Source organism: Somniosus microcephalus, chromosome 13, assembly GCF_052327205.1.
Source record: "Somniosus microcephalus isolate GS21.2 chromosome 13, FLI_Smic_1.0, whole genome shotgun sequence".
Classification (NCBI taxonomy): domain Eukaryota; kingdom Metazoa; phylum Chordata; class Chondrichthyes; order Squaliformes; family Somniosidae; genus Somniosus; species Somniosus microcephalus.
The window spans coordinates 187,741,783-187,763,118 of record NC_140999.1 but is presented as its reverse complement, the minus strand read 5'-3'; the positions used below and the strand labels follow the sequence as shown (position 1 = coordinate 187,763,118).

The following is a 21,336-nucleotide window of genomic DNA, read 5'->3' as shown; positions in this document are numbered from 1 at the left end:
AATGAAATACTTTTGAAGTGTAGTCACTGTTGCAATGTAGGGAAATGCAGCAGCCAAAATGCGTACAGCAAGGTCCCACAAGCAGAAAAATTACCAGATCATCTGTTTTTAGTGATGTTGATTGAGGGATGAACATTGGCCCCAGGACACCGGGGAGAACTCCCCTGCTCATCTTTGAAATAGTACCCTGGGATCTTTTATGAGGGCAGATGGGGCTTCAGTTTAACATTTCATCCGAAAGATGGCACCCCCAACAGTGCAGCACTCCCTCACTACTACTTTGGAATGTCAGCCCAGATTATGTGCTCTTTTGATGATGTCACTGCCCGGCGGTGCCCATTGTGATGAGGGCACAGCCCGGGAGCGGCCACTTTTGATGATGTCACTGCCCGGCGGTGTCCATTGTGATGAGGGCGCAGCCCGGGAGCGGCCACTTTTGATGATGCCACTGCCCGGCGGTGTCCATTTTGATGAGGGCGCAGCCCGGGAGCAGCCACTTTTGATGATGTCACTGCCCGGCAGTGTCCATTATGATGAGGGCGCAGCCCGGGAGCAGCCACTTTTGATGATGTCACTGCCCAGCGGTGTCCATTTTGATGAGGGCGCAGCCCGGGAGCAGCCACTTTTGATGATGTCACTGCCCGGCGGTGTCCATTATGATGAGGGCACAGCTCGGGAACGGCCACTTTTGATGATATCACTGCCCGGTGGTGTCCATTTTGATGAGGGCACAGCTTGAGAGCAGCCCAAACTATTCCCAGGAGCTCTACAACACCCTGCACTGCAGAGTGACGGAACATGGGTCTTCACTCGCAGATCCTCACGTGGCAGGGTTGCCAACTCTGGTTGGATGCGTTCCTGGAGGTTTCATCACATGACCTCCCGCCTCCGACCGCCCTGCCCCCCCACGCACCCGCCGTTGGTCGCACGACGACTCCATCTTCTAAATGCCCCGCCTTCCCACGCCCATTGGATCGCAAACAGGCTCTTGATTACACGATTGGATGATGCTTGACCATCAGCCAAGCAGCCTTTTTCTCCCTTCTCCAATATTTTTATTAACTAATAAACGAAAGCGTTCAATGAAAATGAAAACGAATCACATACAATTTTTTCTAACGTCCCTATGCTTTTTTTTCCCCTGGGTGTTGCTCCCAGAAGATCAATCTTCAATTCCTGGAGACTCCAGGCCAATCCTGGGGGGTTGGCGACCCTCTCACAAGGGGGTAAACTTCCTCTAATCACCGTCTGTAGGAACATTGTAAACATAGACGGAAGATACCCTGTGTTGACAATCTCTAGCAATTCTTAAAAAATAAAATCGCACTTAAGAAGTAACCTTCCCCATGTTGAGCTCCCTAAACAGAGGCAAGGCAATTTCCAATAGGGTAAAGAAAGAAAGACTTGCATTTATGTAGCGCCTTTCACAACCACCAGACGTCTCGAAGCGCTTTACAGCTAATGAAGTACTTTTTGAAGTGTAGTCACTGTTGTAATGTGGGAAACGCAGCAGCCAATTTGCGCACAGCAAGCTCCCACAAACAGCAATGTGATAATGACCAGATAATCTGTTTCATGGGACTCGAGCACAAAAATCTAGGCGGACACTCCAGTGCAAGTACTGAGGGAGTGCTGCACTGTCGGAGGTGCCGTCTTTCGGATGAGACGTTAAACAGATAATCTGTTTTTAGTGATGTTGATTGAAGGATAAATATTGGCCCAGGACACTGGGGAGAACTCCTCTGCTCTTCATCGAAATAGTGGCCACGGGACTGTTTACATCCACCTGAGAGGGCAGACGGGGCCTCGGTTTAACATCTCATCTGAAAGACGGCACCTCCGACAGTGCAGCACACCCTCAGCACTGCACTGGAGTGTCCACCTAGATCTTTGTGCTCAAGTCCCATGAGTGAGACCTGAAACCACAATCGTCTGACCCCGAGGCGATGGTGCTGCCCACTGAGCCACAGGAAGAAGGAATAAAAGAAGTAGAGAGCCAATCATCAGTTAAAACTGCAGGCCCTATAGCTTAAATAGAAGCCTTTCGCTCGACCTATGAGTGCTTGTGGGCATAACACTAATCGGACTCCTGACACAACAGTGCTATCTCGATAATGTTTCATTTCTTAAGGTGACCAGTGTCTTTGCATTGCAGCTGTTAACATGTGTAACACCGTGGAACATGGGTGTGAATTTGAGTGTGTCAGCACACCTGGATCATATTTCTGCATCTGTCCTGCGGGAAGGCAACTCAACGAGGATGGAAAGACCTGCAACAGTGAGTTATATTCCTCTCGGCACTTATTCCATCTCCACTAGCAGCTGTTTTCACTGCCTGTATTGTACCACCGCGAACCTAGCAACATACAGAGCAGCAGGAGACCATTCGGCCCATCGTGCCTGTGCCGACTCATTGAAAGAGCTCTCCAATTAGTCCCACTCCTCCTGCCCTTTCCCCATAGCCCTGCACCTTTTTCCTTTCCAACTGTTTATCCAATTCCCTTCTGAAAGTTACTATTGAATCTGCTTCCATTCAGGCAGCGCGTTCCAGACCACAACAACTCGCTGCGTCAAAAAAGTTTCTCCTCATTTTCCCCTCTGGTTCTTTTGTCAATTGTTTTAAATCCGTGTCCTCTGGTTACCGACCCTCCTGCCAGTGGAAACCGTTTCTCCCGATCTACTCTATCAAAACCCTTCATGATTTTGAACATCTCTATTAAATCTCCCCTTAACCTTCACTGCTCTAAGGAGAACAATCCCAGCTTCTCCAGTAATAAAACTTAGAAAGTGCTGGAAACACTCAGCGGGTCAGGCAGCATCAGTGGAGAGAGAAACAGAGTCAACGGGCTCGAATTTCCAAGCCCCGTGGAGGCGGGTTTGGAGGCGGGAGTGGTGGGAAAATTGCAGAATCGGGGTGGGGGGGGGCACGAACCCATCCCGCCCCCAACCTGCCTCCGTGCCAATGTCCCAGGAGGCGGGGACCCGACCTGTGCTGGGAGCCGCCTCCCCGAGGCGGGAAGGGGATTAGTGCCAATTAACTGCCTGTTAACAGGTAGTTAACAGGCAGTTTTTTGCCTAATCCCTATTTTTAACCCTGAAGTGTGGGCTGTCCGATGGCTCCGAACCACGTCAAGTTAGCGAGGTGGACCGTCGGTCTGAAGGGGTTGGAGGGGTCGAGATGTCCGTTGTGCAGGTGAGTGATGGGTGCATGTGTGCAGAAGTAAGTGTGTGAGGTAAGTGTAAAGTGTTTTAATAAGTTTTACTTACCTTTACTTTCTCCTGCAGGCTTCCTTCCTTCAGTTCTCGGGAATCCCTCAGCTCACCGGCACAGAAAGCAGAATGGCCGCTGAACTGTCAAAAGCTGCAGCCTCTGCTTTCTGGTCTGGAGAGCTCTCTAACTGAGTCTGAGTAGAAGGACTCAAGTTAGAAGACAGATTGTCAGTGATTGACAGCTTCACAGAGCTGTCAAATGCTGATTTTTCATCTGTCAAAAGCTCTTGACAGATGAAATGTCAATCGCTGATGTCACCAGTAACCAGGTGTCCCTTAATTGGCCTGCTGAGCCCGCTGGGTGGGCTTAACAAGGTCAATCAAGGGAAAATAGCGTGGGTTGGCCACAAGTCGATGGAGGCGGGACTACAACCCAAAAAGTGGGAGTCCCGCCTCCATCACGTCCCCATTGACAAAATCCAGCCCATAGTTTCAGGTCAATGACCCGTTGTCAACTTCTCTAGTCTCTCCACATCGCTGGTATTTGTACATTGTTAAATAAGGGAAGCCCGTGATTTGGCCAACTTTGTGTTTTCTTACTTTTTGCGCAGACAGTGTGATTTTCAGTATCATTCAGATTATTCATTGAGCACAGATTCCTGAGTCTCACCAGAAAGAGGTTACGACAGTTTCACTCTTAAGTCACTTCCCTGTTGTCTCCCTTGCTCACTAAAGGCACCGCGCCTAAGTGGCCATTCTCTGCATGTGTTGACAGGGGCATTGCCAACAGACTATCTGACCATGGGAGGCATCACAGGCGAGCCTTAATGGGGCTAAATTTTCATCTTCACCCCGGTGGGCGGTAATGTGGCTGAGCGGATCACCCGCCCGTTATAGAACCTGCCCAATTATCATCCCATTCCTTTGAAAGAAAGAAAGACTTGCATTTCTTTAGCACCTTTCATGACCTCGGGACTTTACAGCCAATGAAATACTTTTGAACTGTAGTCACTGTTTTAATGTAGGAAACACGGCAACCAATTTGCGCACAGCAAGCTCCCACAAGCAGCAATGAGATAGTGGCCAGATAATCTGTTTTTTTTAGTGCTGTTGGTTGGGGGACAGATATTGGCCCCAGGATACCGGGGATAACTCCCCTGCTCTTCTTAGCAATAGTGCCACAGAATCTTTTACAGCCACCTGAGAAGGCATACGGTTTCATGGTCTCATCTGAAAGACGGCACCTCTGACAGTGCAGCACTCCCTCAGCACTGCACGGGGGAGCGTCAGCCTAGATTTAGTGCCCAAGTCTCTGGAGTGAGGCTTGAATCCACAACCGTTATGACAGTGAGGAGAGAGTGCACTAGCCACTGAGCCACAGCTGACAATGACTGTAAGTCGGTCGGGTTCTATAACAGACAGCTGATCTCCTCTGACATATTACCATCTCAGCAGTGAAGAAGAAAATGTGCACCTTCCTGTCCCCTGTATATCACTTCCCAGCAGGGTTTGCTGGCTAAAGATGAAGAGCAGGAGCTGAATTTTCCTCTCCTTGGCCTCGAAGCCATCTATAGTGTCCACACCCTTGCCCAATCGAGATCTAATAACTTAGCGCTGAGAAAAGACAGTCCGACCACACTGGGCAGCGCGTCAACCCACCGAGCCATTGGGGTGAGTCCCCCCCACTTCTTTATTTTAACACACTCGCTTGTTTTTTTTAATAGGATGCAGTCAAGCAAACATCGACCTGGTTTTTGTCATTGACGGATCCAAGAGTGTCCGGCCTGAGAACTTTGAACTGGTGAAAAAGTTTGTGAACAACATAGTGGACGCTCTGGACATCTCCGCCCAGGGCACTCGGGTCGGCCTGGTGCAGTATTCCAGCCGGGTCCGGACAGAGTTTCCACTGGGCACGCACACAACCGCTGCGGCCATGAAGAAGGCCGTGAGTGCGGTGGAGTACATGGAGAAAGGCACCATGACCGGACTCGCTCTCAAACACATGGTGGAGAATAGCTTCACCGAAGCAGGAGGAGCCAGGCCTGAATCGGAAAGCCTCCCCAGGGTGGGCGTTGTATTCACGGACGGGCGTTCCCAAGACAGCATCTCGGAGTGGGCCAAAAAATCCAAAGATGCCGGTAAAATACAGCCTAACCTTGTGCGCGGGCGTCGGGAAAAATTCCTGGTTTGCAAGCTAGAAACTCCCATTCATTATTTTTGTACCTTGGTGTTATATTTTGTTGGATTACGCTGCTGTCAAGCACTTTGAGGACATTAGTCGCACCAAATCCCATTCACCCATCACCCTTGTGCTCGCAGACCTACATTGGCTCCCAGTCTGGGATGGCGCTGTGGGATCTTTCGCACCCACCTGAGAGGCCCTCGATTCAACCTCTCAATCTGAAAGACGGCACCTTCCGACAGTGCAGCACTCCCTCAGTACTGCACTGGGAGCGTCAGCCTAGACTTTGTGCTCAAGTCATAGAAACATAGAAACATAGAAGATAGGAGCAGGAGTAGGCCATTCGGCCCCTCGAGCCTGCTCCGCCATTCAATGAGATCATGGCTGATCATCCAAGTTCAGTACCCTGTCCCTGCTTTCTCCCCATATCCCTTGATCCCTTTAGCCTTAAGAAATATATCTAACTCCTTCTTGAATATATTTAATAAATTGGCCTCAACTGCCTTCTGTGGTAGAGAATTCCACAAGTTCACCACTCTCTGGGTGAAGAAATTCCTCCTCATCTCTGTCCTAAATGGCTTACCCCTTATCCTTAGACTGTGACCCCTGGTTCTGGACTCCCCGACCATCGGTAACATCCTTCCTGCATCTAGTCTGTCTAGTCCTGTTAGAATTTTATAAGTTTCAATGAGATCCCCTCTCATTCTTCTAAACTCCAGCGAGTATAAGCCCAATCGACCCAATCTCTCCTCATACGTCATTCCTGCCACCCCAGGTATCAGCCTGGTGAATCTTCGCTGCACTCCCTCCATGGCAAGAACATCCTTCCTCAGATAAGGCGACCAAAACTGCACACAATACTCAAGATGTGGTCATAAGAACATAAGAAATAGGAGCAGGAGTAGGCCAATCGGCCCCTCGAGCCTGCTCCACCATTCAATAAGATCATGGCTGATCTGATCCTAACTTCAAATCTTCTATCGCGCTCCATCCCACCCGAACCCATGTGAACTCCCGGGAGAGGCGAACAACCAGATAAAAAACCCAATGGCCAATTGTACAAGTCTCTGGAGGGGGTCTCTGAACCCACGACCTTCTGACTCGGAGAGCGAGAGAATGCTACCCACTGAACCACAGCCGACACTTACAGCTGGGATCGCTGAACCTGAGTGAATACCTGGAGCAGAGCTGAAGTGTGTAATAGAGAGCTGGAGACTCAGGAGGTGGGAGAAGGATTGCCCAACACATGACAATAAGGAAAGATCAATGACTTCCTTCAGAGGGGAGCAGTTAATCCCTGCAATTTATGTCTAACTTCTAAGCTACTGACAGGTGCTGAACATCCCGGTTTAATTTTAAAGTGACCTTTCTTTTTTTTAGAATAACCTCTGACCTGACTGCTGGCTTCCCTCCTGAACCCTGACCCCTTCACCCAACACAAAAAGTCAACAATAGGAACATGAATGATCAAGATTCCAATGTCCTCATATCTTATAGCTCCTCCTATGTAGAATGAGTGGGTGTTCCATAGTGGGTGTGGGGATCCCAGAACAAAAAAAAACTATCCTTAATTTGCCACCAAAGGGTTAAAAATTCCACTTCCCGCCAGCAGCTCGTATCACGAGATTCCATCGTCGCTCCGGGGCGGACTGGCTTTATGGGAAATCGGGAGAGATTTCCCCGAGTACCCAGGGAATGGTTCCATAGCGCTATATTATCGGCGCCCCGTTTCTCGGTGACAATCCCGCAGAATTTTTTCGGGATGAGTCAGTCCAATCCCAGCCGGTGTGGGAAGTAAAATAATGCAGCTTAACGGTGCGGAATATGGTGTACCCAGTGTGCACCAGGACCACGGAAGTGGAATTTTTACCCTCTGAATTGCCAATCCCATTGACATAGGCCGGCCAGATGGCTGGTGTGGGCGATGGAAGTGTAACACCGATACAGTAAGGCTTGTTCTTCTGAGCTGGGGCCCAGTCATAGAATCATAGAGTGATACAGCCCAAAGGGGGCCATTCGGCCCATCATGCCTGTGCCAGCTCTCTGAAAGAGCTCGCCAATCAGTCCCACACCCCTGCTCTTTCCTGCAAATTTTTCCTTTTCCAGTATTGAAGCACATACGCTTCACAGGAGCGATTCTCAAACAAAATTTGACACCGAACCACGTAAGGAGATATTAGGACAGGTGACCAAAAGCTTGGTCAAAGAGGTAGGTTTAAAGGAGCATCTTAAAGGAGGAGAGGTAGCGAGACGGAGAGGTTTAGGGAGGGAATTCCAGAGCTTAGGGCCCAGGCAGCTGAAGGCACGGCCGCCAATGGTTAAAAAAAAAAGAAAGACTTACATTTATATAGCGCCTTTCATGATCACCGGACGTCTCGAAGAGCATTACAGCCAATTAAGCCCTTTTGGAGTGTAGTCACTGTTGTAATGGTGGAGCAATTAAAATCAGGGGATGCACAAAAGGCCCGAATTGGAGGAGCGCAGAGATCTCGGAGGGTTGTAGGGCTGGAGGAGATTACAGAGATAGGGAGGGGCGAGGCCATGGAGGGATTTGATAACAAGAATGAGAATTTTAAAATCGAGGCGTTGCTTAACCGGGAGCCAATGTAGGTCAACGAGCACAGAGGTGATGGGAATTGGTGCGGGATAGAATACGGGCAGCAGAGTTTTGGATGAGCATAGGCACATGCACACACACTCACACAGACACACATACACACTCACACTCGCACTCTCGCACTCTCTCACACACACACACACACACACACACACTCACACTCACACTCACACAGACACACAGTCACACACACACAAACACACAGACATACACACGCACACACACACACACAGACATACACACGCAGACACACACGCACACGCACACAGACATACACACACGCACACACACACACACACACACACACACACACAGACATACACACACACACAGACAGACACACACATACGGACACACACACACATACGGACACACACACACACACAGACATACACACACACACAGAGGCACACACGCGCACACACACGCTCTCTCCCAGTAGTTGGGATGTTTGTTGCTCCAGTCTCTTTGCCTGTGTTTAACGAATGACCCTATTCACTTTTGCTGCCCATTCTTGCAGGTATCACCATGTACGCTGTTGGTGTTGGCAAGGCGGTGGAGGACGAACTGCGCGAAATTGCCTCGGAACCAGTGGATCAACACTTCTTCTACGCATCAGACTTCAGCGCCATCGATCAAATTGCTGAAAACCTGAAACTCAACATCTGCGAGGGTAAGTGTCGGATGGATCGGTTAGACTCAATAACTGGGCTCAAAACGACTGAAGCGTTAGATCTTTGTGATATAATCTTTGACATATCTTTGAATCAGGAGTGTGGGGCAGGCTTGATGGACCAGCTGGTCCTTTTCTGCCCGTCACTTTCGTGCGTTCCATTTTCGTATATATCAAGGTTAAAGTGTTAGGAAAGAAAATGCTTGAACCACCTTTTGTTTTCTTTTTCTTTTTGTTAATTGCTGAACCTTAACTGAATTTTAAATAGGCTGTCACTAAACTATCAGCCCTGTGCTCCTTCTGTCTCCTTCCCTTTCCTTCTCTTCTTCTCTCCCTTTCTTTATTCTTTCTCTCCCCCTCCCCCCTTCACGCTGTGTCTCTGGACACACCAACAACAGCCGGGAATTTCCCTCGAGTTAGTCCTGCTCCACCACCGTAACTGCGCCGGGAGTACGGCAGAGATGGGCTTTTACGTTGCACTTCCGGTAAAGTTACAGTGGCAGAACTGGAGCAGCTCTGAGGAAATCCCCGGCCCGTGAGCTCGGTTCAGTAAGGGGGAAGATTTCGATCGTAGAATCTTACAGCACAGAAGGAGGCCATTCGGCCCATCGTGCCTGTGCCGGCTCTTTGAAAGAGCTCTCCAATTAGTCCCGCTCCCCCCTGCTCTTTCCCCAGAGCCCTGCAAATCTTTTTCCTGTTGATGTATATATCCAAGTTTAGCTCAGCTCTTGGCCTTGTCTGAGTTATTCATCCCCAGGCTCATGCCCCAAAACTTTCATTGCTAGGGGGATAGAATATAAAAACAGGGAGGTATTGCTTCAGTTGTACAAGGTATTGGTGAGACCGCACCTGGAATACTGCGTACAGTTTTGGTGTCCATACTTAAGAAAAGACATATTGCTCTCGAGTCAGTACAAAGAAGGTTCACTCGGTTAATCCCGGGGATGAGGGGATGGACATATGAGGAGAGGTTGAGTAGATTGGGACTCTACTCATTGGAGTTCAGAAGAATGAGAGGCGATCTTATTGAAACATATAAGATTGTGAAGGGGTTGGATCGGGTGGATGCGGGGAGGATGTTCCCGATGATGGGTGAAACTAGAACTAGGGGGCATAGTCTTAGAATAAGGGGCTGCTTTTTCAAAACTGAGATGAGGAGGAACTACTTCACTCAGAGGGTGGTAGGTCCATGGAATATGCTGCCCCAAAAAGCTGTAGAAGCTACATCATTACATAAATTTAAAACAGAAATAGACAGTTTCCTAGAAGTAAAGGGAATTAAGGGTTACGGGGAGCGGGCAGGAATTTGGACATGAGTCTAGGTTCGGATCGGACATGGCCCTGTGGGTAGCGGAGCGGGCCCAGGGGCCGTGTAGCCTGATCCTGCTCCTATTTCGTGTGTCTAATTCTGTTAGATTCAGGAGATGGTTCTGTGATGGTAGATTGGCGGTTAGGATCAGATCAGCCATGATCTTATTGAATGGTGGAGCAGGCTCGAGGGGCCGATTGGCCTACTCCTGCTCCTATTTCTTATGTTCTAAACCAGAAAAAGCTTAACTCAATTTAACAAATTAAAGGAAAAACAGATTTAAGACTCAGCCTTTGTTGACGTCTTTCAGATGAGACGTGAAACCGAGGCCCCGTCTGCCCTCTCAGGTGGGCGTAAAAGATCCCAGGGCACTATTTTCGAAGAAGAGCAGGGAGAGTTCTCCCTGGTGTCCTGGGGCCAATATTTATCTCTCCCCAACATCCCTAAAAACAGATTATCCGGTCATTATCTCATTGCTGTTTGTGGGAGCTTGCTGTGCGCAAATTCGCTTTGAGGCGTCCTGGGCTTGTGAAAGGCGCTATATAAATACAAGTCTTTCTTTCTTTCAGAGGAAGCTACTGGGCAGGAGACGATTAAAGACCCATGTGCATGTGAAACCCTTGTCGCATTCCAGCAGGACACACTGTCGCTGTTAGAAGGTTTCTCTCAAAAACATATCCTTTTACGGATGGAGTGAACACGGAGGGTGTGTTGCTGTGTGATTCCTGCTGTTGCAGTCACGTATGGAGTAGCATCTGGGCAAGCAAGTGAAGTACAGAAAAGCAGTAAAGTTTAGATGTAGGGTATTTAGTTGAGACACAGATTACTCACACTCACTTGCTATTTTGTGTTTTATTATCGCGATGCCTCGGTGAAGATCCCTTGGTGCAGGACGCAAGCAAGATTGAAAGTGTAGGAGGAGAGATGAACGTCTTCAAAAAGGGTTGATTAGATGTTGGCACATGTTGGGTTTTAAATGCCTGTAGACTGAAAGAAGAGCCGAGAGTTCCATGGTTTGGAGCTCCCCAGGTATGAAGGAAGTAGAGTATGACATGGAGCGATGAGTCTTGATTTCAACACAATGAGGATACAGAGAAGACCATGTGTAAGATGATGAAGCTTAGGAGAAACCCAAATGAAAGTGCAGAGGAATAATGACCTTGTCAATATCAACACAATGTAAAAGCCAAGAAAGGTTGCAGGTGAGAGAAGGATTATAACCTATTAGAAGACAATGAGCAGAAGCCGAAATTTATTTTATTCGTTCATGGGATGTGGGCGTCATTGGCAAGGCTGGCATTTATTGCCCATCCCTAATTGCCCTTGAGAAGGTGGTGGTGAGCCGCCTTCTTGAACCGCAGAGGGCAGTTAAGAGTCAACCACATTGCTGTGGGTCTGGAGTCACATATAGGCCAGACTGCGTTTTTACAACAATCCGGTAGTTTCATGGTCACCATTACTGATACTAGTTTTCAATTCCAGATTTATTTAATTCACTGAATTTAAATTCCCCAGCTACCTGTGGTGGGTTTTGAACTCCTGTCTCCAGATCATTAGTCCAGGCCTCTGGATTGCTAGGTCCAGTAACAGAACCACTGTGCTACCCTACCTGATAAATTGTAGGCTGCCTGGTAATAATTTTTGTGTTCACGTGTAGTTGTACTTGAGATTTTTTTTTTTAAATAAGCAGCAAATGTTAAATATTATGAAGTTAAAACAAAAATAAGTAGAAAGTCAGTCAGTATTTGGAACAAAAAGAGACCAGAGACTCAGGCCTAGAAATTCATTATAGCCACTTTTGGGGCGGTGAAGTCGGGCGGCCGCTAAAGTTTGCACCCGGCGCAAATTCAAGGCCACTTCGCCGATATTCATTAGCTTCGCCCTAAGAGTTTGCTCGAGCGCTAAAACTGGCGATGCACGGCTCTCTTTAGGCGCTAAGCCGGGGGCCCGGGCGCTAACACCGGAAGGTGGGCGCAGGGCAGGTGCGGCGAGCTGCTGATTGACGGCAGACACTCTGGCTCCGGTGAGCTCTTAAAGGGGGAGGGTGGATTTGGTTTTTTGAAAGGCCGAGACTGCTGTATTTGTGTTGTTGGGGAGGGCTTCTCTCCATCAGTTTGTTATGTGGTACCGGCACAACAACAACAACTCCTCCTCCTCCCTCCTCCTCCTTGTGTACCGTTCCACTTCACAGTCGTTCGGGCCGCCAGGCGCACAATGGGGCGGTGCGAGTGAAGTTCCGGTTCCGGACGCACAAAGGGCGTTGCACGACGAAATGACGTCATGATCTGCGCGCGCAGCTGAGCGCGCGCAAAGACTTTGCGCCAGCGCTAAATGTCTACTGAAGTTGGGGCGAGGCGCAGATCGCGCTGCGCCCGGGCGCTAAGCGCCTAACGCTCGAGATCTGCTCCTCCTAAGGCGTTAACGGCTGGCGCAGCCAACTGAATTTCTAGGCCTCAATGTTTTAGGTACAGATCTCTGATCAGTTATAAGGTCCCCTCCTGAAATGTTGTCCTACCACAATGCCAACAACCGTGTAATTTCATATCCAGAATGGATATAGAGGCAGTGGAGAAGGGGTTTGGCATGGATGGCCACCCGAACTGAGGGGGTGCAACTTTCAGGAAGGACTGGACAGGCTGGGACTCTTTCCTCAAGCAAAGGGAAGACTGAGAGGTGACTTAGAGTCATCGTCATAGAGTCATACGGGGAAAAATTCGGTATCGCCCCGTTTGGGGCGCCATTATCGGCCGGGCGCAAAGTTTAGCGCCTGGCGCTAATTATCACCTCCGACGGCAAACTTGGCTTTTATCGCCCCTGGAGGTGATTGGAGCACTAAATCAGGCGCTTCACACCGGTCTTAAGGCGCAAAGTCCGAGCAGCGAGGCGTTACCACAGAGCGCGGGCGAAGCAAGGAAGTGCATATCAAAATAAACCTGCAAAGTGCTGTTCAGTACCCAAAACTCCTTCACACAGCGTTGAATCTCTCCAGAAGTCTCTCTCTCTCTCTCTCTCTCTCTCTCTCTCAGAATGCATGGTGCACAAATGTCACCAACAAAAAAAGGCAGGAAGCGGCCGCCTTTAAATAGCGCTCCCCCAGTCCCTTTCTGACTGCAAAACGCTCCCCTCAACCTGTCGTTGCTAGCGGCAGGCGGTAAGGCAGGGGGCGCCACTCAATATCCGGTCTGTGGCGCTACCAGGGCGTTGCGCACTCGACTGACGTCACGATCTGCGGGCGCAGGAGATCATGGCGGTAGTGTTTAGCACCGCCGCAAAATGTCTAGTTAATTTCGCGAGTGGCGCAAACATCGCCGCGCCCGGGCGCTAGTTGCTTTGCGTCCCATTAGCGCCCTCTTAAGGCGCTAACGGGAGGCGCAAACAACTGAATTTTTCCCCCATAGAGTTATACAGCACCGAAAGAGGCCCTTCGGCCCATCGTGTCCGCGCCGGCCATCAAGCCCTGTCTATTCTAATCCCATTTTCCAGCACTTGGTCCGTAGCCTTGTATGCTATGGAGTTTCAAGTGCTCATCTAAATGCTTCTTGAATGTTGTGAGGGTTCCTGCCTCTACCACCCTTTCAGGCAGTGAGTTCCAGATTCCAACCACCCTCTGGGTGAAAAAGTTTTTCCTCAAATCCCCTCCAAACCTCCTGCCCCTTACCTTGAAACTATGCCCCCTGGTTATTGACCCCTCTACTAAGGGGAAAAGTTCCTTTCTATCTACCCTATCTATGCCCCTCATAATTTTGTACACCTCAATCAGGTCCCCCCTCAGCCTTCTCTGCTCCAAGGAAAACAACTCCAGCCTGTCCAGTCTCTCTTCATAGCTGAAGCGCTCCAGCCCAGGCAACATCCTGGTGAATCTCCTCTGCACCCTCTCCAATGCAATCACATCCTTCCTATAGTGTGGCGACCAGAACTGCACACAGTACTCCAGCTGTGGCCTAACTAGCGTTTTGTACAGCTCCATCATAACCTCCCTGCTCTTATATTCTATGCCTCGGCTAATGAAGGCAAGTACCCCATATGCCTTTTTAACCACCTTATCCACCTGTTCTGCTGCCTTCAGGGATCTATGTACATGCACACCAAGGTCCCTGATAGAAGTCTTTAAAATTATGAAAGGGGAGACGTAGAGAAAATGTTTCCACTTATGGGGGAGACTGGAACTAGGGGCCATAATTATAAGATAGTCACTAATAAATCCAATAGGGAATTGAGGAGAAACCTCTTTACCCAGAGAGTGGTGAGAATGTGGAACTCGCTACCACAGGGAGTGGTTGAGGCGAATAGTATAGATGCATTTAAGGGGAAGCTGGATAAACACATGAGGGAGAAAGGAATAGAGGGATTGTTGATGCGGTTAGATACAGGTGGAAGGAGGCTGGTGTGGAGCATAAACACCGGCATGGACCAGTTGGGCCGAATGGCCTTGTTTCTGTGCTGGAAATACTGTTATTCCAGCATTGTCAGTGGTTATAATTGAATCTTCCTGCTGACCACAACTCCGAAACTTCCTTGACCTCGAACACTGGCCCAGATGACAGTGAAGCTGGAAGATTTGGAAAACAGGCTGCCAAACCAGTGAAATAAAATGTAAAAAAAAATCGCCACAGTCATTGCCATCAGGCGTGTTTCTACATCGCTAAAGTTTATTTTAGCTTTTTGTGTTATTGTCTCATTTACTGGGTGTAAAAGAAAATATTCATTTAGGATGCATTTTCCACTGCTTTGAACTATTTAACAGTTAAGGACCATTTTTACAAGATGTATATCTTTCCTCTTTTTTATATCACACTCGTGCATGCAGTAAGAGCTGTCGTTATTTTTGTTTAAAACGTAGACGTGTAAAACTGCACATTATTCAAAGGGAAAAAAAATGATGAAACTGTGTCGGGTCTGTCTGGACACCAGAGAACCAGCGAGACAGGGTAAGAAGAATAGTTTAATGGGGTGTTGGCCCATAGGCTTATTTTAAAAAGGAGATGAAGAGTAAAAGAATGGCCGGGAAAGTGAAATAAAAACCGAAAATGCGCAGCAGGCGCCGTCGGCTTCTGAAAGGGAATTGATCGCGTATGAACAAAATTGAGGGGGGGGAGGGTAGGAAAAGACCAAGACCGCCCCACATCTTGATGGCTGGAGCATTAGCCCAGAAATTCGGGTCGGAGGCTTCCCGTGGGTGCAAGCCCCCGATCTGCATTTACCTAGCGCGCCGGCCATTGAGCTGTGGGCCCGCGTGGGATTCCAATCCTGGGCCTCCTCCAACTGCCAGCGTGCAGTGCTTGCGTATCCCGGGGCGCAGTTAGTTCGATGTGTCCCCTGGGGTCACGTGGGCCATGGAGAGCCAATGGTAGCAGGGAATGCTTCATTCATAAGTTTGACAGGAAGAGCAGTCAAACCTATAAATACTATAAGCCCCAAAACATCACTAAATCTTCAAATAATTTTTTTTTAAATCACATTTTTAAAATAACTATAAATTGCATAAAATAACTATTTTAAACAATAATTTAAATTTTTGAAAAGATTAATTACATTTTCTAACGGGGCTAAAAAATAAACTTACCTTTCTTTAAAGTGTTTAAAATGAATAAACCTGTGGAAAAAATGTTTTAATTTTAATTAATTCACCACTTACATTGTTAAAAGCTGGTCTTGCGCCAGCTTTTTACATGTGTTACTCCTGGAGACTTACCCTCCCGGAGAAACCTGGGAAAAAAACGCATGTTCAATGCGCACACGCTGCTTCTCCGGCGCACGCGTTCCACCTCTGAACCCCTTCCTTTAAGGGAACGGAAGTTCCGGTTTCCCGCGCATGCGCAGTGCATGCAAGAAACCGGCACTTCTGTTGGGCCTGCGGGTGAGTACCCAGCGCGTACTCACCCGCGGGGACCCGAATTTCTGGGCCATTACTGTGTCTGGACACTTCATCCCTCGCTTCCCCATGCCGCCCCGCAGCCATGTAATCTGCTGTGAGAGGCAATATGATCAGAGAAAAAAAAACCAGGGCCAATAAGGAAGAAAGTAATTCCTCTACACCTCCCCCCCACCCCCGCCCCACTCAGCCGATGGAAGCCAGTCCATGGAGATCACGTGGACCAAGAGTTCTCTATGGAGACACTTGCCATCTGTATGATGGCATCTCTGCCCCAGTCAGGAACCGGTCCAGCTCCCTCTTAATTCAACCACACCAACAACCTGCATTTACACAGCGGCTGTATCCCAGCAAAAACTCAGTGGCCCGTATTTTCCAATCGGAGGCTTCCTGCGTGCATTCGGAAAAAAAATCTACGCCCTTACCAGAGGGCTCCCGAGGTCCGGCCATTTCAGCTCCTGGGGCCTCTCCACAGTCGAAATGTGCAGGGCCCGCATATCCCAGGGGCGCAGGCAATTCGCAAGCGTCCCTGGGATCGCGTGGGCCATGGGGAGCCAATAGTACAAGGGAATCTCCCTTCCAGATAGACCCATCAAATATATGAATAGGGATCACTGAAAAAAGACACTAAAACATTAAATACATTTTTTTTAAATCAAGTTTTTGAAATGAGTTAAAATTACATTAAATTTAATATTTTAAACAAAAATTTAATTTTTTGAAAAAAGTAATTAAAGTTTTTTACAGGGCTAAAAATAAACTTACCTTTTTTTAAAGTATTTTTTAATTATAAATGAGTGGAAAAATTGTTTTTTTTTAAGTTTTTTAAACTCTTATGCTGGTAAAAGCAGGCCTTGCGCTACTTTTACCAGGCGTAAGATTTCTAAGGGTTTTCAGTGGGTGGAAGTTCTGCAGAAAGCGGAACTCTCCCCCCCGCAGAGGCCCTTCTCCAGGGCAGGCGTCCGATCTGTCAAGAGCATTCTTGACGTGCGCTGTGCATGCCTGAAACCGGCAATTCCGATGTCCCTACGGGTGTGTACACAGCACGTACCCACCCGTAGGGATCGGAATATACGGGCCACTAGTGTGATGAAGGGTCTCTGTCTGAAACACGGGCCAGCTCCCTTTTCTCAGGATAGTTGACAGGCCGGCTGCGCATTTTCTGCTTTTATCGTTGGTTTCAGGCAGACACATAGCCTCCATTTTACAATGTGTGCGTGCGATTGATATAGAGGGGGGGCGGAGGGGGTTTATTTTAACATTGGCCGATGGTCTAAAATGGCCGATATCGAATTGCCTGCCCATTATGCACTGCGCCCGATTCTGCTTCCCATTGACGCCCTCAGACGGGAAAAGCGGAAGGGCCGTATAATGGACAGCCCATTGAATACCAGCCATTCTACACCATGGCTCCACGTTGAAATGACCCCCACACCCTCCCCCGTGCAGTGCAATACAAGATGGACGACAAGATCCTGTGACAGAAATAAAAGAAAAACACACAAATCTATGATGGGGCTTACTATAACTTTTTTTTTTATTAATAAAGTCAATTTATTTCATTAAATAAAAACATGTGCAATAAACATAACGAGATGTTTTATCCCATTGGCCATCTCCTTGGTTATCTGCTCGGGTTCACACTGTGAGTCATTTTTCATAAACCATTTGAATCCAATCGTGTTTTTTTCCCACATGGAGCATCGTTTTCGAAGAGGTCCTCCCTCGCTCCGTGGGTGACAAGCACCGAAGCAGTCGGACCTGGTCGGCCCCAGGTTTGATCCCCAGTCTCTGCTGATCTCAACCAGGGACAGCAGCTGGGGATTTACAACTGGCTTCAGTGTCTACAGGCCAGGATAGAAGAAAACGTCAGCCACAGTTTGTGTATGTGAGTGTGTGCTTGTGTATGTTAGTGTGTGTATGTGTCTGTAAGTGTATATCTGTGTGAGAGTGTCTTTGTGAGAGTGTGTATGCGAGTGTGTGTGTGTCTGTGTGTGTCTGTCTGTGTGTCTGTGTGAGAGTGTCTTTGTGAGAGTGTGTATGCGAGTGTGTGTGTGTGTGTGCAAATGTGTCTGTGAGTGTCTCTGTTGGAGTGTGTGAGTGTGTGTATATGTGTGTGTGTATGAGTGAGTGTGTGTATGTGTGTCTGTAAGTGCCTGTGAGAGTGTCTTTGTGAGAGTGTGTGCGAATGTGTCTGTGTGAGTGTCTCTGTTGGAGTGTGTGTTAGTGTGTGTATATGTGTGTGTGTATGAGTGAGTGTGTGTGTGTGATTGTGTTAGTTTGTGTGTTAGTGTGTGTGAGTGTGTTAGTGTGAGTGACTGTGCGTGAGTGTGTCTGTGTGTGGGCGAACGTGTCGTGTCTCTGTTGGAGAGTGTGTGTTAGTGTGTAGGAGTGTGTGCACACACCTACATTTGTGGACCTTGGACAATGACAGAATTGGGCTCAGCTGTGATGCCCCCCATGGTTCATCGCCCGCCTGGACTCTAATGTGAACAATATCCACTCCGTCGAGGAACGGCAAGCAGCCAGCAGTTCTGGATCTCGAGCCCAGCCTGTCAGCACCTCCAGGAAAGGAGGGGAGAAAGATTGAGAACAAAATACCAAAAATCAAAGAACATCCAATAGAATTGGGCACTTCTGTTTTAAAAAAAAACAATTTTAATTATTTTATTTATGAGCAGAAATGTTATACATAGATATGACATTAATTTATCAGTGCATGTGTAAATACACAAACACAATATATATAATACATACATATTTTATATAACCATTTCTTTCTTTTCCATTTTTTTGCTGACAGATAAACCCATATAATTCCAAGTCATTTTTTGCAAAAATCAAATTTGAATTATCAGTTACTTGAATGAACTGACTTCAAATTAATTTGAAGGGCGCTTCATCTAATTAAGACGAGTGGTGATTCAGACAACAAGTCCCAGCGACAGGGAGCTTCATTCTCTCCATTGTGAAGCAGGTTAAAATCAAATATAGGTAAACCCAAGAGGGGAAATCTAAACATCTTTCACTTTTTGACACCCAGTCTCAGCGTCAAGCAGTCCCAGGTGAATTTTAGTACAGGTAGTAAAACCCTCTCTTCTGTGTCCCAGCAATGTGCCTCAACCTCAGTAAGGTGCCAGTCTGACTTTTCCAGTTCCGACCCCAACCCTTCCTGTCACCTCTGAATGAGATTGCCAATTTAACGATAGGTTTATGCTATGAGCCCATACCTATTAGGGGACTTTTTTTTTAACACATTCACCAGCAAGGTTGGCATTTATTGCCCATCCCTTGTTGCTCTCCAGAAGGTGGTGGTGAACCACCTTCTTGAACCGCTGCACTCTGTGTGGTGCAGGCGCTCCCCCAGTGCTGCAAGGTGGGGAGTTGCAGGTTTTTGACCCAGCGACGATGAAGGAACGGCGATCTATGTCCAAGTCGGGATTTGGTGTGTGACTTGGAGGTGATGGTGCTGCCCTGGTCTTTCTAGGCGGTGGAGGTCGTGGGTTTGGGCGGTGCTGCAGCTCAACCTGTAGGTAGTACACACTGCAGCCATGGTGCGCCTATGGTGGAGGGAGTGGATGTTTAAGCCAGTGGATGGGGTGCCGAGCTGGTTAAGATTGGCGAAGTTCATTTCATGTTTGACTAGCAGATAAAGAAGACTTCATCACATTAGCTTGGGTTGGCTCTGAATCAAGGTCCCAGAAAGAAAGAGAGACTTGCATTTCTATAGCGCCTTTCACGACCACTGGGCATCCCAAAGCATTTTACAGCCAATGAAGTACTTTTGAAGTGTAGTCGCTGTTGTAATGTAGGAAACGCGGCAGCCAATTTGCGCACAGCAAGCTCCCACAAACAGCAATGTGACAATGACCAGGTAATCTGTTTTTGGTGTGTTGGATGAGGGATAAATATTGGCCAGGACACTGGGGAGAACTCCCAGGGGTTAAAGGGCAGTGATTAATAACCTGCTGCAGCATCCAAACTGTCCAAAATGGTACCTTCATAGCTCTCCTTTTTTTCTGACTCCATTTTATTTGAAGTTAAATTCCGCAGGGATTTAAAAAATATATATATATATACCGTATAGCTATAATTAATAACATAACTGTTCCTCTCGCTCCTCCTTCCCTCCCCCCCCCCCCCATATATAATCAGAAAGGATTTTATCTTAGTGTAACTGAGTCAGAAGCTGAAGGATGCTCTAACACACACTAATGGGTCCCAGCTTTGACTGGTATTTCATATATAAACTGGGTGAGCAGATTTTCATCCCATTTTCAGGTTACGGAATTCGGTAAAAACATGTTAACGATATGCCTCAAAAAATTCATAACTTATTAACGAAGATTAGTGATTAATGATTATTAGAGGAACAAACTTTATTTCATTGTGACTTGCATTTATATAGCGCCTTTCACAAACTCAGGAGGTCCTAAAAGCGTTTCACAGCCAATGAAGCACTTTGTGAAGTGTGGTCACTGTTGTAATGTAGGTCTTATCAAAGCTTCAATCTTATCAAAGCTCAATCAGCTCCGATGGACGGGTCACATTGTCCGCATGCCTGATATGAGATTCCCAAAACAAGCGCACTACTCGGAGCTCCGGCACGCAAGAGAGCCCCAGGTGGGCAGAGGAAACGCTTCAAGGACACCCTCAAAGCCTCCTTGAAAAAGTGTAACATCCCCACCGACACCTGGGAATCCCTGGCCCAAGACCGCACAAAGTGGAGGAGAAGCATCCGGGAAGGCGCCGAACACCTCGAGTCTTTTCGCCAGGAGCAAGTGGAAGCCAAGCGCAGGCAGCGCAAGGAGCGCACGTCAACCCAAGCACCCCACCCACCCGCCCCTTCAACCACCGTCTGCCCCACCTGTGACAGAGGCTGTAGGTCCCGCATTGGACTCATCAGTCACCTGAGAACTCATTTTTAATGTGGAAGCAAGTCATCCTCGGTTCCGAGGGACTGCCTAAGAAGAAGAAGAGGTCTTATCAAACCCTGCAGTTTGCAAGTGTACGGGATTCGGCAAGCCTTTGTGTTGAACAGCAATGTCTCCAGGAATTTAAGGCTCCCGAGAAAGAAATTTCTTGCGTAAACAGAACGGTCCATTTGGCCGCAAGCCACAAGTCTACAGTGCTCTTGGTTTAGAGAAAGTTTTGGATGACCCCCTCACTCTGAACTATCTGTGGGATTGAACTTGGTCAGAAAAGAATTATTGAGCAGCTTTTTGCAGGCCTGCAGTCCACCTTCCTCCATTACAACAGCGACAACACTTCAAAAGTACTTCATGGGCTGTAAAGCACTTTGGGACGTCCTGCGGTGGTGAAAGACACTATAGTTCTTTCTTTCTTTCACTGCCATCTTACATTTGACCCAACTGATTATTTATCAGATGTCGGTGGGATTTTTAAATGTGTTCTCAGGGTATGGGTAACGTTGACATCCTGCATTTATGAGAAATATTTGCTCATTTGGAGG

The 21,336-nt window shown here is 47.9% G+C and overlaps 1 protein-coding gene across 1 annotated transcript in view; it reads left to right on the top strand.

Annotated features, from left to right (window-relative positions):
- The window catches only part of matn4 (matrilin 4), a 103,416-nt gene extending 85,945 nt beyond the window's left edge, over window positions 1-17,471 (top strand). Inside the window, exons 10-14 of the mRNA XM_086005843.1 lie at window positions 2,156-2,278; window positions 4,935-5,348; window positions 8,530-8,682; window positions 10,561-10,665; window positions 14,521-17,471. Of these exons, the coding sequence (XP_085861969.1) occupies window positions 2,156-2,278; window positions 4,935-5,348; window positions 8,530-8,682; window positions 10,561-10,665; window positions 14,521-14,576 (851 nt within the window). The 3' untranslated portion in view covers window positions 14,577-17,471. The remainder of the gene's footprint in view (window positions 1-2,155; window positions 2,279-4,934; window positions 5,349-8,529; window positions 8,683-10,560; window positions 10,666-14,520) is intronic.
- Window positions 17,472-21,336: the final 3,865 nt, after the last annotated feature.